Source organism: Ptychodera flava, chromosome 15 (genome assembly GCF_041260155.1).
Source record: "Ptychodera flava strain L36383 chromosome 15, AS_Pfla_20210202, whole genome shotgun sequence".
NCBI classification, from domain to species: domain Eukaryota; kingdom Metazoa; phylum Hemichordata; class Enteropneusta; family Ptychoderidae; genus Ptychodera; species Ptychodera flava.
Window position 1 is genome coordinate 27,634,393 of NC_091942.1, and position 19,325 is coordinate 27,653,717.

At 36.8% G+C, this 19,325-nt stretch overlaps 1 protein-coding gene across 1 annotated transcript in view; it reads left to right on the forward strand.

The window, feature by feature from the left end:
* The window catches only part of LOC139150767 (uncharacterized), a 97,796-nt gene extending 78,685 nt beyond the window's left edge, over positions 1–19,111 (forward strand). The window contains exons 7-10 of the mRNA XM_070723163.1: positions 11,626–11,909; positions 12,400–12,665; positions 17,073–17,285; positions 18,979–19,111. Of these exons, the coding sequence (XP_070579264.1) occupies positions 11,626–11,909; positions 12,400–12,665; positions 17,073–17,285; positions 18,979–19,111 (896 nt within the window). The remainder of the gene's footprint in view (positions 1–11,625; positions 11,910–12,399; positions 12,666–17,072; positions 17,286–18,978) is intronic.
* Positions 19,112–19,325: the final 214 nt, after the last annotated feature.

Sequence of the window (19,325 nt, forward strand, 5' to 3'; positions counted from 1 at the left end):
CATAGCAGAAATGATGAAGGCTATCTACACTACAATGGACATGCGATGCTAGTTATTGTGACCTTTTGACTGGGCTTGGTAATCATTTACAACATTTGGTTTGCATAATAACAGACGAACCACTTGAAACCGTACCTTTTGAAATTACATCTGTTTCTCTTCATAGCCTGACTATCATAATTTGTGTAGAGAATTCAAAACTTCCACATCATTTATACATGCTGACATCAATAGAGAATCTGATTTTCAATTCATTACAAACAAATGTGAAACAAATGTCCAAGCACAAACAAGCTGCCCAAAAAAATCATATAACCCACATCCAACAACCCCACCACCATGGCACCAATCCATCATAAACTCTCCCATTACATACAACATGAAATGCGAGCAGGGACTATGTCATTAACAATGACTTGTTTATTTTAAATGAATTATCGTCTTTTCAATGCGTCACTTTTACAATCATTGACAGTCTCGCTTCTACTATCCATGGTCCGTCCAACCAGCACAGCACTTTGTCCTATGGTGCAACAAAGGTCAACCTGAACGACTCAATTTACATAAAATCAAAGCTCACTAAAACCCCTGAATAGGATATCAAAAAGCACGTCACCGCATCATTTTTGTAAGCAACTGAGGATGAGAAACAAACTTATTTTTTTTGCCCTAATACCTGGTAGGTAATTGTCATTTGGTGAATATGACTGGACAACATTGCTGCACAGAACAAAATGTTGAAAAATGCAGGTCTACATTGTTACTTTTTTTGTCTTACATTTCAGTATTTTCACTGGAAATAAAGATATCTGACCTCACGAGTCCAAATTTATGAATGTATTAGTATTATTTGCTTCGATTAACTGTATCAACTATGATCAATTCAAGAAATATAGTGAACTTTTGGGTGTACTGGGATGGCCAAATCAATTAGGAGGAAAAAAGTATCCGATCATCATTGCATTGCAAGAGAAATATTTTCCTAACATGAGAATTGTTTTAGCACACCATTCGTTGTGTTTGAGAACATAACCTTCTGACCCAGAGGAAACCCAGTATATATATGCACGTTGATTTGCTTTATGATACAATCCAATATGGCTATGTGGCGGCCATTTTGTTACAATTTTTTTTTATGTCTGGAGCCATACTCAGGCATGTCTCAATGCTCATGCGTTTGCCTGTACCGGCCTATGGGAACTTAGTTTGAGTGAAGAAACAACGAGCATTTAAGAACGAGATCTCAAGTAGGGCGTGATTTCGGCGGGATTTCGAAAGGCACGTTGTCATGTCATTCTGCCCGTTAGTTTCTAGAAAATTTTGAATGTAAACGGAAAACTTTTGCCAATCAACGTTGTCTTGGGCTTCTTAAATATACTCGACGGATATTTATGTTGGTTTTCCCATGCAGTTGAATTATTAGTGGTTCTATCAGCGACTGTGCCAGCGTGCATCAAAGGCGCCACTAATCGCTGAGGTGAGATTTTGAAATGTATTTTATTTTTATGCCGGCGATTTGTAAATAATAATCAATTTTCCTGAACAGAATACAAGTTTTTCTTTGATCGTCTTTATTTGAAGTGTCTCGTCGTGCGATTGTTCGGGCATTTCTTAATTTTCTCGGGAATTCCTCATTTGTGTGACCAGCCAGTGTATGAAATGTGCTTGTCTTTGGCTCAATTGAGGTTCCATTGTTACACATTTTGCTGCCTACGCATATCGTGTTGCTCTGATCGCGCTGTGGACCCACGCAGAACTCGATCGTAATACTTAAGTCTCTGATTCTACAAACAATTATTTTTGTAAGTTATGCTATAATTGTGAATCAAACTGTATTCTATTCACATATATATTATTGCATGTTTCAAAATTTGGATAGGCAATCTACAACTGTGTACTCGTATACGTTTTCTAATGCAATCATATGATCGCGTTAACTCGATATTAACATCGAATGATATTTTACAGCGTCTGATTTTATTAACGAGTATTTTGTACGTTAAAGGTGCATTTCGCTAAACAAACAGTTTCTTATTAGCGTGTACGTTGGTATAATGTTATACGACGTACGAAATGTTGGTCAGAATCGGGAACAGGTGTCACGATATGTCCACGATATGTGAACGTCGCATGGGTTTGATTTTGATGAGATCGCTATAAACTCGATGAAGCTATCACTCAAAACGTAGAAGGTGACGAGCTCTTGTTTGTGAATTATGCATTTTTGTGACAAACTTTACTCCACTTGAGTGCAAATGGATATTCAAAGCGCATCAAAAACAACGAATCGGATAGAAATCAAATGCATGAACTAATATGTGCAGATGTCTAACCGCATCGATTTCTGAATGACATTGGTATGTCTGGTGAGGTATGTAAGAGTGCCTTCAACAGCATACTCTGAGTTCCAAAACTGAGTTGGACTTACAAGTCCGAGTACTCGGACTTGCATACTCCGAGTAAAACTGCTACTCGGACTTGTATACTCCGAGTACATGACCTACTCGGACTTGAATACGTCGAGTTACACTTGCTTATATAAATAGAAAAAACAAGGCTGGAAAAAAAAACAGGAAATATCGATCCTGTGATAAAAATTTGCAAAACAGCGTATACCACTGCAGTGCATTTCCAGTCGCTCAGAGAAAAGAGTTGTTAAGGTGAAGGACTACGAATTACGTAAAAATTAGGTTGTGGTGTCATTTTCTTAAAACTTTGCACAAATATTCTGGAAGTGTGCAAGTGCAAAATGAAATAAAAAGTGGGGGTCACCCAGCTCGTTTCCATGGAAACGGACGTTTAAATGGCGTCGTTAGAATGAATAACAATGATATAATTCACTTAAACTAAAGAAAGCAATTATAAAACGCTTAGCAAATGAGTTAATTTTGATAAATACCAAGACTTAAGATCCATATCTATCGAATGTATAGTTTTCATGATGTTTGTAAAGAAAATTTTAACATAAGTATCGATTACAAAATAACGATATTGAAATTATATCACTACATAATTTTGGAACTTTCTTCCTGTCGCTTTGAATGGTGTCATTTTGACCAAACTTGGCAATTAAAATCCTGACATAATACCTTTAGTTTACACTTTAATAAAAGGGTGCCACCACGCTACTTTTTACAATATCTCCAGGTGAATGGGTAATTTGCGCCATGTAAATGGAAGAGAAATGTTAATTTTTCGCTCATATGAATAAAAACAAGCTTCCTAGGGGGTCAAAATATGACAAGGTTATAGGTCACACGTATTTCTAAGACACTGGGTCCAAAAAATTAGGTAAAAGCGCAATTTCAACAATGACAGGTGATGTTAAATACATGTGCTACGAAATAACCCATTTGCGGCAGGCTGGAGTTAAAACTGCGCAGAAACGTTCTAAAGCGTGTGCTGCGCGTCCGAATTCGTCGCCCTTACCTTAATGCGATCTGTCTGACCTCTGATCCGATCTGTGTATCTGTACAACATGCTCAAGTCATCGTCGAGTGTAGCTACCGTCACGAAATTATGAGTTTGTCTTGTCTTTTCGTTTCATTACCGGATCAGATCCTGATTTGATACATGACTTGAATTGGGCACAAAAACGTTTCAAGATCACCGCGATGCAGCGTGGCAAGTTATCAGAACATGGACGCCATAATTGAATGAACTGATGACCTGTGACGTCATGACTGTGGTTTGCCAAAGTGGCTAGACCATGATAGACTTGCCCAAGCATTTTAGGCATATTTATGTCTTGATAAAATAATTAAACTAATATTTTTTTAGTCCCCACGGACACCGTCCGGGGGGACTTATAGGTTTGGTCATGTCTGTCCGTGCGTGCGTGTGTGCGTGCGTGCGTGCGTCCGTCCGTCCGTCCGTTCACGCAGATATCTCAGACATGCCCAGGTCAATTTCTTTCAAACTTTGCACAAGGATAGTACCCTACCCCATACAGATGCACGTCGATTTGTTTCACAATGCGATCAAATTTGGCCGTGTTAGAGGACTTTTTAGTTTTCATCTCCATAGACTCCCATGTATAAGGCAGTCTCCATAGACTCCCATGTATAAGGCAGTCCATAGACTCCCATGTATAAGGCAGTCCATAGACTCCCATGTATAAGGCAGTCCATAGACTCCCATGTATAAGGCCAAGAAAAATAAAAATTTAGTTTCTCATCGTATTCATATTGCAAAAAGGATGCAGTGACATAGTTTTTAGTCCCCATGGATGAAGTCCAGGGGGCTTATAGATTGGGTCATGTCCGTCCGTGAGTCCATCCGTTCACGCAGATATCTCAGATATTTTGACAAAATGTCACGTGACCTTGGTGACCTTTGACCTCAAATATATATATTTGTCCATAACTCAGTAACCACAAGTGCTACACCCTTCATATATGGTATGATGGGACAGCTTATGACGCCACATATTGTACCTCATTAATTATGCACATATCTAATTTTGAGCAAGCCAATCGAGCTAGAGGTCTGATTTTTGGTATATAGGGATAACTTAGCAATACAATTTTTCTGACAAAATGTCACGTGACCTCGGTGACCTTTGACCTCAAATATACATATTTGTCCATAACTCAGTAACCACACCCTTCATGTATGGTGTGATGGGACACTTTATGACGCCAAATATTGTACCTCATTAATTATGTGCATATCTAATTTTGAGCGAGCCAATAGAGCTAAAGGTCTGATTTTTGGTATATAGAGATAACTTAGCAATACAATTTTTTGACAAAATGTCATATGACCTTGGTGACCTTTGACCTCAAATATACATATTTGTCCATAGCTCAGTAACCACAAGTGCTACACCCTTCATGTATGGTATGATGGGACAGCTTATGACGCCACATATTGTACCTCATTCATTATGTGCATATCTAATTTTGAGCAAGCCAATCGAGCTGGAGGTCTGATTTTTGGTATATAGGGATAACTTTGCAATACAATTTTTTTGACAAAATGTCATGTGACCTTGGTGACCTTTGACCTCAAATATACATATTTGTCCATAACTCAGTAGCCACAAGTGATACACCTTCATGTATGGTATGATGGGACACTTTATGACGCCACATATTGTACCTCATTAATTATGCACATATCTAATTTTGAGCGAGCCAATAGAGCTAGAGGTCTGATTTTTGGTATATAGGGATAACTTAGCAATACAATTTTTTTTTCAAAATGTCACGTGACCTTGATGACCTTAGACCTTGATTATACATATATATGCATAACTCAGTAACCACAAGTTCTATAAGCTTCAATTTTGATAGGATATTAGACCTTCAGATTTCACATCTCGTACCTCATTTATTATGCACATATGTATTTCTTGGCTGGCCAACACAGCCAGAGGTCTGATCTTTTTTCCCGATTTAGAACCATAACTTAGACATGCCTCTTGTTATAAATTTGGAAAAATGACATAAACCTATGTGCCCATAGATGTGAACTTATACACTCCAGCGATACTTTTTAATGACCACATTTCCCTGCCCCATCAAGACTAATACTCCTTTTACAAGTGGGGACTATGTCATTGACAATGACTTGTTCAAAATAAAATGAGCACAGTGCACTCTTGTATGGTATGAACTGAGTGCGAGTGACCACTTGGTCGTAAATAATGACCTGACTTGACCTGTGATGTCATGCATTGATTTCGCTGGACCAATTGTGCGATATCGAACTGAGTAACTGACTGGACTTGCATGAAATTTATTGGTTTTACTGCAAATGTTACGTCTAAGTTATCTTTCAAAAACTTTGCCGCTGGCTGTGGCAGTAGCTTTCTTCTGAGGGTAAAATCACGGTCCCGGTCCCGGGTCCGGTCCCTCCTTGTGGTTAAATATACATTGCGCAACAGATTACAAGACATTGTGAAAATGATTTTTAGCTCCCATAGCCATATGTATATATGGCAATGGAAGCTATTCTTATAGGCTAGGGAAATGTCTGTATGTATGTATGTCTGTATGTCTGTATGTCTGTATTTTTTTTTTTCAAAAGAGCAGATTTTCGACATATCAATCCGCGCTAGCCGTAAACTCTGTGAGTAATAAAATACTTTTTTCGACAGATCGTTTCTTGTCCAGCATGGCAAAATATGCATTTATAGGAACACGTATACTCAGCGTATTAAAGGGAAGTTCACCAAGGATGATTTTTAGCTACTATAGACTATAGTCTATAGAAGCTATTGGGATGGGTATCCGTCCGGCGTCCGTCGTCAGTCTGTATGTGTATGTATGTATGTATGTATGTCCGTTTGTGAGGCGTCCGTCCACTCAAATATCTTGAGAACCGCAGTACTTACTGATTTGTTATTTGTTGTGTAGATGAAAAATATGATTTTGAGAAACTATTTTTTTAATTTTTTGATATTGTTGAAAATAGGCAAATTAATGCCAAAAAAAGGTGTTTTTGGTAAAAAATCTTCTTCTTCATAACCGCTAGTCAGACAGCTTTGTTATTTGGTATACAGGTCCCTAGGGGTAACCCAACTTAGATTTGTTCAAATTGTGATGTAATATGCAAGTGTGTATTTTTAAGGAATTTTTTTGTCATTGTTGGTCAAAATTTGACTTACATTGTATGTTATTCTTGTACTGTATAAACCCTATCAATTCACCCAGAAAAAAATAATTATATGATTTTAAATAATTGAATTAATTAGGAAATCATCAAAGCCAAAATAATTTTAGTGTAGAATTATCAGAAAGTTCAACTTTTTTTGACAGTTCATAGTGAAATGCTTACCAGCTTGGAGGATTAAAAACATGTAAAGGCAACTTTCCTGAATCCCAACTTTGACATATTCTGAACCGTCATTTATTGTGCCCTGTATGTTATCTAAAAGAAATTGCTCAAAATAGTCAATAGAGATAGAGATAGAGATAGAGAAAGTTCTAATTTCCATTTATGGTTGACTTGGTAAGGATAAAATAAAATTACTTTTTGAGGAAAAAAATAGAGTGGTCAAGTAAAAGAGTGGTCAAAGTGATAGGGTTTTATGGTAAAGCTGGGCTGTAAGATTCCTCATGTGCTATTTATAGCAATTATGCAATCTGTGTAAACAGTGCAATGAAAGTTACATGATTCCTTATAATGCTTTTCATGACCTTGAACTTCTTAGGTTTTAAACATTTGTCTCTTCAGTGTGCTTTCTCTGAGTATGTACAGTCTCAACTTATTCAACAGAACTCACTTACAATGTTAATCAAAGATATCCACCTTCTTCATCAATACATGTGTCACAAAAGGTTATTTGCTACATAACACAGCAGAGCTCTGTCAACTGTTGAGTTGCTTGTTCTTTCAAAACCGCTGGTCAGATAGCTTTAATATTTGGTTTACAAGTCCCTAGGATGACCTAAGTGAGATAATTTCATACAGTCAGGAAATACTTAATTTTGTATCCATGTCTATAGTAGCTTCAGGGACTTTGGCCCTATGTTTACATATGTGGTATCTCTGTGGTCATTTACCCCAGAAATGCTATTTTCACCATTTATAACTCGCCCATTTTTAACAAAAATGATAAAAATAGTACAGGAAGTTGCCCATGTAATTTGAATCATGGGAAAAAAGCCCCAAACTTGGAGCTTGCATCATGTGATACGGAAGGGACCATCTTCGGATGGGTATGGCCCCCACATTGTCCACTCACACAGTGTTCATTCTAGGACGTAAAAACAAGGAGCCACTTTGGGCCCCTACTCCTGTCCCAAGGGGGCCATTTTATGAAATTGGGGGCCGTCATGATCACACATGTAAAACCCTTGAATTTTCTGCTGAAAATACCATAGTCTATCAAGTGAAGAAAAGGAGAATACTAGAGATCGGGCCACCTGTAACCAACGAAGCCTACAGCAAAGTTTTGCTCCGTATACGCAACAGGCCCAACAATGGCAGCAGCAAACTAACCGTTTGGTTTGATTCAATGTTTACGTAACTTATGTGATGAATTATTGATGTCGGACTTGAACAACTGCACAAATTACTACGGACTGTGATTTTGACTGGAAACGATCATGATCAAAGCTTAGCGCACCGGTAGGATTTCTCCGAGTGGCCCCCGATTTGCACTGGTCGACATTATCACACTGATACAACACGAGAGTGTAACCCGTACGACCTACATAAAGTGATCGATACATCAACTTTTATTTATAACTTGTATGTATTAGCAAATTTACGATCATTGGTTCTGATCTGGCTACTCTGGATAACGAGATATGTCCGACCTAAACTGTGTTGCTCTTCAAAACGATCATATGGCCGGCCAAGCATGAATGCTTTCCTTGCAGTGTTCAACGTTTCGCTGGTATGGACGATAGACGTTGCAAACGCTTCAATTTAAGGGACTGCCCAATCATCCTGGGTCATCAACTATTATATAGTACTGGCGTTAAAAATCTGAGCGGCGACTAGCTTTTCACTGTTTTCACGATAACGCGGCGGCCGGAGCCGTTGTTTACATTCATCGATCGTACCACATGCGCACGGCTCCAATGCACCATTGCACCTACATCAGTCCTTTTTACCCAGCTTCCTATGCACCACCATATATGCCGTAGTGGGCAAAGGTCGAAGGGTAACTGAATCGTTTAACATGGCACACTATGACTGAGGTAATGACCTTCGGGGAGCTACGTAAATGTATGAACTAAGTGAACTCTGCGTGATCGACCGACCCATTCATAAAATGTTGCGCCCTTGGCGCCTTGGTGGCGCATCAAAGGTAGAAATGAGGGCCATTTGAGATTTTTTGCGCAAATTGCGCAATGGCGCGTCCTAAGAATTAACTCTGCTCACAGTAACACAGTAGTAAACAGCAACACAAAATCTGACAGTGGACAGTTTATTATAAGTGATTCATCGTTTATGCAAGAATACTCAGTATAAACAAAAGTTATGTAAATACGCATAGCCTGGTTTAAGCATCCTGTGGGTGAGTGGACAATGCCATACCCATGGGAAAATGGTGCCTTCCATATCACATTATGCAAGCTCCAAGCTTGGCGCTTTTTCCCATGATTCAAATTACATGGGCAACTTCCTGCACTATTTCTATCGCTTTTTGTAAAAATCGTGCAAGTTATAAATGGCGAAAATAGCTTTTCCGGGGTAAGTGACCACAAAGCTAGCACATATGTAAAAATCATCCTTGGTGAACTTCCCCTTTAAAGTCCGAGTGTAGGTCATGTACTCGGAGTATACAAGTCCGAGTAAGCAGTGTTACTCGGAGTATACAAGTCCGAGTACTGGAACTTGCAAGTCCGACTCGGTTTGGAACTCAGAGTGTATAGTTTGAGATACTCCTACATACCTGGTCTGGTAGGTCGACGATTGTGTCGATGTAGCATCGTAAATCTATTTGAAATATATGGAAACAGATTAAAGTGTGTACAGTTACATTTCTTGACAATGTTTTGAGAATGGTGGCTAAGATCGGGTTAGATTTTTCTGTGCCGCATCGTCAGCTGTAACTGTTTACTGTTACGAGTCGCATTGAACTTTTCAGCAATATCGCAAGATATCGTGGTATTACCCGTATTGAAATGTTTGATCATGAAATAATGCATTTCTGTGTCATAGACTCTACCAAATTTGTATGTAAATTGATGTAATTATGTCAAAAAAATTTCCGTTGGAAATCAGATACATTTTTTACCGTCAACAATTGCAATGTATCCAAGCACAGGCTGTGGCTTGTAAATAACGCAAGACCAAAAGGGTCAATGATTTGTGTATTTAATTTATCAGGAATAACATCAACAGAAAAATAAAATGTACTGAAACCAATTTTAAAATTGGTAGGTTTTTTTTCTGTTTGCTTTCTTGGTTCGGCACAGTGCATTGTTTACTCTTCAGCTGACTGCCTCCATGGCAAGGTTAGTGGATTGTTTACGCTAGGTTGACATTCTTTGCTAACAAATTTAGGGCTAAAGCTGTTGTCTGTCATCTCACTGTATGAGATGGCAGTAAAATATCCCCAGGTGTCCATGACAAGCATTCTGATATTCAATTTTACATTTGCTGACAAAAAATTTCGGGAAACTTATTTGAATGCAATACGAACGCGTACCTTTGTATTGGAATGAATTGAGCTTGTCTTAGCTAAATATGATTTTTTACAAGTGTACTTAATATTTACCCAATATTTAACTAAGATATGTCTAGAACGTAACCTAATAAAACAATATAGCAGAAAAAGAAAGAAAATTTTCATTTAATGAGAAGCAATGTGTGTAATCATGGTCTATTCTCGATAGAAAACGACAACGAAAGAAAAAACTATTTCACTGTAGAGGGTGTAAATATGTGTATGGCGGCTATTTTGTTTTAAAACTAAGTTCCAATAGGCTAAACACATGTGACTGATTTTATTCATAGTTGTACAAGGACATTACTTATGTCGTACGTATGCATGTCAATCCAATATGGCCACGAGGCAGCCATTTTGTTACGATTTTTTCATGTCTGGAGCCATAACTCAGGCATATCTCAATTGATTTCATTCAAAGTTGGTACAAGGACATTGACCAATGTCACTCATATGCACGTGGATTATTTTACGATACAATTCAATATGGCCTTGTGGCAACCATTTTGTTTCGATTTGTTCGTGTCCAGAGCCATAACTCAGACATATTTCAACCAATATCATTCAAAGTTGGTACAAGGTCGTTGCAGTATATCATACATGTGCACATCAATTTGTTACATGAGATATAGCAGTATCATGTCCATTATTGAATTTTCGTAATTAGGCTTATATGTCAAGAAATAGTGCATCAAATTTCATGAAACTTGGTACAGGTGATGAGCTCATATTGCTTTAACAGTGAATAAAGCCATTTATCAGTGTCACGTTAATTTTATTTTGCATATTTAATAAACCTTCTTAATTAGAATAATATGTCCACAAATACTACATCAAATTTGATGAAACTTGGTACAGATGTTGACCTTACAATGTTGTAAATACAATTCAATGACACTTAGTTGTATCATTGTCATAAATTGCTGATTTGTGTATACATAATTTTTTTTTGTTTTTAGGGTAAATGTCCAGAAGCACTGCATCAAACTTAATGCAATATGGTACAGGTGATAATCTGTTATAACAGGATGCAAAAATGTTTGGCAACATCATGTCGATTAATTACTAATGACTCAATTAATGGCCTTTTGTAATTAGGATGGCAGCCTAGGTTGGTTTTATATTTTCACCACCATGGAACTCATTCCCGGCTTTAAGGAGTATCTTTATTTTTGATCACAGACTCAATCAATAAAGAGGACTCTATCCTCTCCGATGACTTGTAATCAAAGTACCCATTAACAAGTGGGGACTGTGTCATCAACGATGACTTTTTATTTTGATTTGATAAGAGAATGGTTGAAACAGGTTTTGTTGAAAAAATTTTGATCAAAAGTTTTAGTCTTTCACTTTTTATGGGTACATGCTACCTAAAAGAGGAAATTAATATCCATCTTCAGATGACTAGTTTTTACCTGACTTGAAAAATTACAATCGTATGAATTTATGATACCAGGAAAGTGTGTAACGCAGTCATCCTTTATTTTTCACAGGTGTCTGGAATCGCTATGATGATGTGCTTTATGCAGAAATAAAGCACAACCCAACGTTGTGGGGGAAAATCAAAAGTAAAATATGGAGCAAATCATCAGATTTTACCTCTGATGCCCTTGAAAATAAAATTGATGTGACAAGACACATGCTGCCGACATGGGAAGGTTTTTGCGTTGGGCCAAACACATCAAAAGGTTTGGCTTGTGATGCCATATTACAAGTTAAGCAGGTGTTTGATGCTACAAGAGGTCATTGGCGACCATATGGCTTTGATATGAAAGAGGTAAAAACTAAATTCAGTTTTTACAAACATTGTTGAGATGACAAACTTGGTTAAAGAGATGAAATTTGAATCTCATCTGAATCTTTACGCAACCCCAAAAGCTACCCAGTAGATGACCTTAAAGCATATTTGACAATGATCTAGATTGCAGGATTGTTTCATTCATTATTCTGTGATCATTTTTCAGCTGTTACTAATGCAGTAACAATGATGAATAATTCAGGATACTGAGTGAGGTGTGCTTTAATACTGTGCTTGTTTTGAAAATGTTGTCAGTGATGCCACTGATCATTACTTTTTCACCAACAGATTGTACAATTATTTTCAGATGTTGTGCTTTAATGACAACATGAATGGCTTACAGGAGTTTCAAATCTCAAATAAATTGACATTTCTTCAAATATATGTTAGATATTTGCTTGCAACCATTTCAAATCAAATTTTGTGAAATTTCTGATATGAATTTCTTACATGTGATCATATATTTCAGTTGTTGTATGAGTATCTGGAACCAAAAATCCATTCATTCAAGGCATTGAACAATGGACCACCTCCTGCAGAAGAAGCTCATTCTGTACTTGCATCCGGTCTTTCAATATTGCATCTTCTGTGTTACTATGATATGTTGACATGGTTGAAGTATTTTGAAGTTGGGTATTTGTTTCAAGCTTTACTTATTCGACCGGACGTAGAGAATGGGGTCTGTGTAGATGTTGAAGGGTTAGACCATCATTTCCCCTATAAACAAGAAAGAAGGTGAGCTTGATTGAGAAAGTAACTGAATTAGTTTTTCTTTTTAATCACATTTAATACATACTTCTTTCATTTTCGAAAGCATACCACGTTTTATAAAGTTTATTTCTGGAACTGGGATATTTTAGGTAACTTAATATATAGCTAAATAGTATGGTGAACTTGTAGTGTCATCCTATGGTAATTCCATTGAATTTCACATTTTTAACATCCTGCCCTATATATATATGGCAAAGTAGGATGTGCATGTATGTGCGTATGTATGTATGTATATATGTCTATCTGCAAATTTGTACATCCTCATTCTGTGGTAGTAAATTGATTTTGACCAGTGATAAAAAATACTGCTTTAACCCTTTCCTTCCTATATTATAGAGAAACTTTGTATAGCCTTATGGCCTGAATTAAAATTAGTATATCAGACCTATTCACAACACAGTGCATATCCCTGTTATATTGTATATGTTAATTTAGTTACATATCATCATAACCCATAATATTATATAGGGCTCAGCCCTTGGTGTCGCGCCAGGGGTTAAGATTGGCAATGTTATTTGTATTGATTCATGATGAACTGTAATTGTTACTTCATAAACGTTTATATGACAACTATGCCCAGTTTCCCTCTGATGAAAGCAGTTCACGTACGTACACGACGTCAAACCCTGCAGCAGGGCACTGGCAGGTATAGATTTTCTGTAGCGTGTAAAAATTTTGGACAAAAATTGGCAATTTTTACAATGATAACAGCCTATTGCGTTAAACAAGGGACGTATTATGCAATCATTATCATTGCAATGGTGACCGCTTTGCCCAACTTCCACTTGCAAGCTGAAAACTATAGCGTTCCGTCTAAAAACTGGCAATTTCTGAATCTAATTATTTACACAGGGGGCGCTCTTCTATAATTCAATCCCAGCATTCTTTGCGTATGCCCCCGTTCATATGCACGACAGTTTTCTCCCTTATCTATATTAACGATATTTTGTACAGCGACAAGGTGCATAATAACATTTACTGTCTAATAAAAGAGGTATATTTTATAAAATGAATGTTATATAATGGTAATTTGTTTCGTTTTTGTTTATTTACGAGTACTCAAAAAAAAACATGGCGGCGCCCATGAAAGAAGGGTCACGTGAAGAAGGGTACACTTCCGGTTACTCGCATAGTATATTATGAATAAGCGCATGCGTAGTCAGTAAGCCGCTGGCGCGACTATTAAATTTTCCTTTGTTTAACAACAATGTTACAATGTTTTGTAAATTGTAACATGCCTAATTTGCATAAATGTATCAAAGTTCGAACTTGAGCACTATATATATAAATGTGAAGTTGTCATCTTGCAAGTTGTCTTTTTATCTGTCTCTCATCAAAAAACTCACTGTCAAAACACAAAAATTATCAGCAATTCGATGCCCAGCTGCACACTGTCCGATTCATCCATTTTTAGTTACCATTGACAAAAGTGTATATAAGCTATTGGATAGGTATGGTATCGTCCGGCATCCGTTGTCAGTCTGCATGTTTGTATGTATGTATGTATGTATGTATGTATCTATGTATGTATGTATGTATGTATGTCCGTTTGTGAGGATGTCCGTCCACTCAAATATCTTGAGAACTGCAGTACTTACAGATTTGATATTTGTTGTGTAGATGCAAAATATGATTATGAGAAACTATCTTTTTTAGCTCATATTTGGTTTTATATATAAATACCAAAAAGAGCTTATATGATGAGTCTAAGTGGTGTCTATGTCTGTATATTTGTGGGTATGTGCGGATGTATGTCCGTCACACACAAAGGCTCCCATACCGCCAAAGCTACCGTCTCAGTATTTGGTGTACCGGTACAGGTAGATGTAGGGGTTGAGATGTGAATTTGTTCAAATGAACACATCAGTGTCAAAAAATGTGCAAATGAGGTAAGAAAAAGCGAAATTCTGAAACAGGCTTGAAACAGCTTACCGGTACTCCACTGACTTGAATCATTTCCTGTTATTGTCATTGAACTGTTACATATTAACAGACCTGCTCAAACCATATGCAGTAGAGGGGAGGAAGACCGTCTATGGTCAAACTAAGGGGGCTAGCTGCCTTTCTGCTATGCATGTTGCTAAAGTTGACCTCCAGTACCTAAAGTTTCAGACCTTAATTACTTTTGTCATTCTTGTTTTTCTGGTTTAAATATTTCTTGTTGTTTTTCTGGTTGTACTGTGCAGAAATCATTGTCATAACATCAACATAGAATTTTCCTGCACTGAACAGATAGAAACAACATTTATTGTTGATCTTTGGTACCCATACTGGTATGTACCAATTCTGATCAAATTTGAGCGACACCGTATAATTGCGGTATTTTTTTATATTTTGATATTGTTGAAAATATGCAAATTAACGCAAAAAAGGCGTTTTGGTAAAAAATCTTCTTCTTCATAACCGCTTGGCAGACAGCTTTGATATTTGGTATACAGGTCCCTAGGGATGACTTTACTTTAGATTTTTTCAAATTATGATGAAGTATGCAAATTTTGTATTATTGAGGAATTTTTTTGTCAATTTTGGTCAAAAATTTATTTCATCAAAACCGCTTGTCTGACAGCTTTGATATTTGGTATACAGGTTCATAGGAATGATCAAAATATGATATATTGAAATTATGATGAAATCTGCAATTTTGTATTTTTGGCGCAATTTTTGCCATTTTTGGTCAAAAAATTTGTTTCTCAAAAACTACTTGTCTGATAGCTTTGATATTTGGTATACAGGTTCCTACAGATGATCAAAATGTGACATGTTAAATTGTGACGAAATTGCAATTTTATATTTTTGGTGCAATTTTTGCCATTTTTGGTCAAAATCTTTGTTTCTCAAACCTACATGTCGGATAGCTCTGATATTTCGTATACAGGTTCCTAGGGGTAATCTTAGTGTGAGATATTGAAATTGTGATGAAGTCTTCAAATTTTGTATTTCTAGGTCAATTTTAGCCATTTTTGGTCAAAATCTTTGTTTCTCAAAAGTTACTCATCTGATAGCTTTGATATTTGGTATACAGGTTCCTAGGGTTTATCTTAAAGGCCGTGAGCTGCAACTCTGTAAAATTTCTCCAACCTCAAGTTACCTCAAATTTGCTCAGATATTCATTGCAATCTGAAAAGCAAACGATATAGTCATTAACTATGCCTCAACAAAGTTGGATTGTGACAGAATAGGCAAGACATTGAGGAGATTTTCGTTCATTTTAAATTTCCCGCCATTTTCAAAATCTTGTTAGGTTACGTGAAAGACAGAGAATTTTTTGTCAAAGTGTAGTGAATCCCTTCCCTGTCCTTTCTGTGGGTTGCACCGTGTTGTGTTTGTTCTGGTTCAAATGTGTACATGCACCATTTACGCTGTCTATCATGTAGTTGTATGGAGGCGGCCATATTTGGGTGGGGCACCTGTTTATTATTTGTCTTACTGAAATCTCCCCATGCAGTCCCACACAGTGGATAATTATACCTGAGTAAACATCTCTGAGTAAGAACGTTTCTATGAACTAGTTTTAATCTAAATATAAAATCATGAAAATAATGCCAAAAAGTTGCAGGTCATGTGCCTTTAATGTAATATATTGAAATTATGATGAAGTCTTCAATTGTGTATTTTTGCAGTTAATTTTGATTTATTTTGAGCTATCACAGATATCCACCCTCGTCATCAATACGTGTCACAAAAAGTTATTCTGTACATAATACAGTGGAGCTCTGTCAACTGTTAGGTCACTTGGTTTTTCAAAATCGCTGGTCAGACAGCTTCACACTTAACTTTTCGTTTCGCTGTTATTTTTTGTAATATTTGTATGACACATATCATGAAGGGTAACTAAACTTTTATGGTTTTGTTTATTTGAGTTTCCCTCTTATTTTAATGAAATGACGAGTCGAAGATTGTTTTGCTGTTGACTGTGTTTTTACTTAATTTTGCATATGGCTGTTATCGCTTACGTATTTTTGGAAATCCCATGTGAAATTCTTCCCAAAATATTATTATTGTAAGGGCAGCATATACGGGAAATAGGACCTGTTACTCTTTTATCAATATTTAGCTGTGCAGCAAGGAAATACGGCGAAATTTTCAACACGACGCGGGAGGTGAAATTGACTCTCTGAACGCGTATTCCAAGTATGTGTGGCGAAAATTCGGGACGCTATTACCGTACAAAATGGGGCGTCTTTGGGCCGTAGTGAAAATTTTGGTGGGAAAAATTACAGCACTCAAAGGGTTCAGCGCTCTCCCCTAGAATAATACCACTTTCTCGATGCCTAACCTTGAGGCCAATATTCACCAGAACACTATGTATTCTTTGACATAGTTCACATTCTTATTCCAGTAATTCAAATTCATTATCTTCTTTTCCTACAGGTCTGTGGCGGATAGCCTTGTGTCACTTTGTAACATAACATTTGAAATGCGTAAACGAGTGGATATAAGGTTTCTCCTATGCTTACCAATTTTGCATTTCCTGCGAGAGGAATCTACTCCCTTTAAGCCAGTTGACATGAAAGTGAGCAGAGCACAGTTAAAGTGGTGGGGGTTAGAATCACTTGTAATCAAAAATTTCAAGGAGAATATGAGGTAAGAAAAAATTGTGTGAAGTGTGTTTTTAGAGTAATGGGCAAGAAACAATACAAAATATTTTCTATAATATCCTGTATATATCCCATATGTATACATACATTTCAGCTTACTATTTTATAATTTTATAATGAGTTTGCTGAATATTGCAGCAGTACTTTCTGACCCTCAAGGAGAACAAGATATAACTATGATGGGAAACATGACATTGAAGGTTTGAGAATAAAGACAACTTTGAGAATGTTGAATACCTACTAAAATAAACAGTTATTAAACACACTGTCTATGCTGTAGAAACTATTCCATGATGGTCACATTACAGTATATCAAGTTGATTCAATTATACCATCATACACAAAGAAGTAAAAGTGCAAAAGTTCTGTGCATGTCTAGCTCCAAACTTTAAAGGCGGAAAGAACACGTCAATACTATGATTTGTCAGGGTAGGATAGGGAGGGTATGTAATATTCCTTTTGTGTTCAGATGAGTACATAGAATCCCATGCCCTTACAGGTTCTGTTAACTTACTAATAGGTAAATTTTGGGATTTATAATAATGATACAGTATCAAATTTCCTGATGCCCAGAAAAGATATTCAAATTACCCCTCAGCTGTCTTTCCTCTGGCTTCTGAAAATTCTCAGTAAATTTACGAATTGAGTCTCAAAAGTAAATTTCAAAATTCATTGGTAAACTTGGAATTTGCAAAATGCGACACTGTACAAGCAAAAAGCAACATCTATTTTGTATGGACTACACTGAATGATGATACAAACACAAATTAATACTTCATTTAATTAACACCTTTATTGTCATCCTCTGATCAAATCTTGGGTTCCAAAAGAAGTGCGATTCAAAGTCCAAGAGATAACAATTCATTTTTTCCGTAGTTAAAGAATGTTCCTGTAGCTTTCACAAGTTTCAGACAAATCTTCAAATTTGCAGTCTCTAGCTGAAGCAAAGCAGCAGTTGCCATTCATTCTCCTTTATTTGGGCATGTTTTCAACAGTATCTGTAGTCTTTTGTGATGGAGTTGCAACCTATACAACTTCTCCCCTTTTGCACCATTCATATATCATGACATGCCGTTCTCCGTCCAACAGAAGTGTGGTTCAAAGTCATAGAGATAACAATTCCTTTTTTTGGAAGTTAAAGAATGTTGCCTGGAGCTTTCACAAGTTTCAGACAAATCTACAAATGTGCACTGTCTCTAGCTGAAGCAAAGCAGCATTTGCCATTCATTCTCCTTTATTTGGGCATGTTTTCAACAGTTACTGTTGATTTTTGTGATGGAGTTGTAACCTATATAACTTCTCCCCTTTTGCACCATTCATATATCATGACATGCTGTTCTACGTAATGCTAATGCCATATAGAATTATCCGAAGAGAAATAAAATCTTATTTTAGCAAACAATATTACATGAAAAGTAGACATGACATCATCATGTCAAAATAAACTTTATCAATTCAAGTCAACAGTCTTGAAAATACGAGACAGAAAAATACGAATGCAAAGCTTGTACAGATGAATTAGCAAACTCATTAAAATTATCAGTTGTAGAAAGTGCCAGTCTTAATCTTGTCCCACACTCTCACCAAGATTGAGAATTACTGAACATTTATGTAGCACAGTGCAACAAAGCAGTGATCATAAACAGTGATAAGTAATTATATCATTAATCATTTGGGAGGCATCATGGGCCCATGGCTAGGGCAGTGGACGAACGATCACAGGATGATGAGTTTGAGCCCCAGCATGGCCATGGTGTTGTGTCCTTGAGCAAGGAACTTTATTCCTCATTGCTTCTGCCCACCCAGAAGTGATGGGTACCTGGTAGGACAGTGGTTGTAATGTATGTGTTTAGCTCTGTTGCGCTCATGGCTGCACATGTGAGCTGTTGTTTGCTCCCCAGGGAGTCGAGTGGTATCATATTAGGTCCAGTGACCAGGGTAATAATAATTGTAAAGTGCCAGTACATGAACTTGTGGATATGTGTGCTATATAAGAACCCATTATAATAATTATATATATTATATG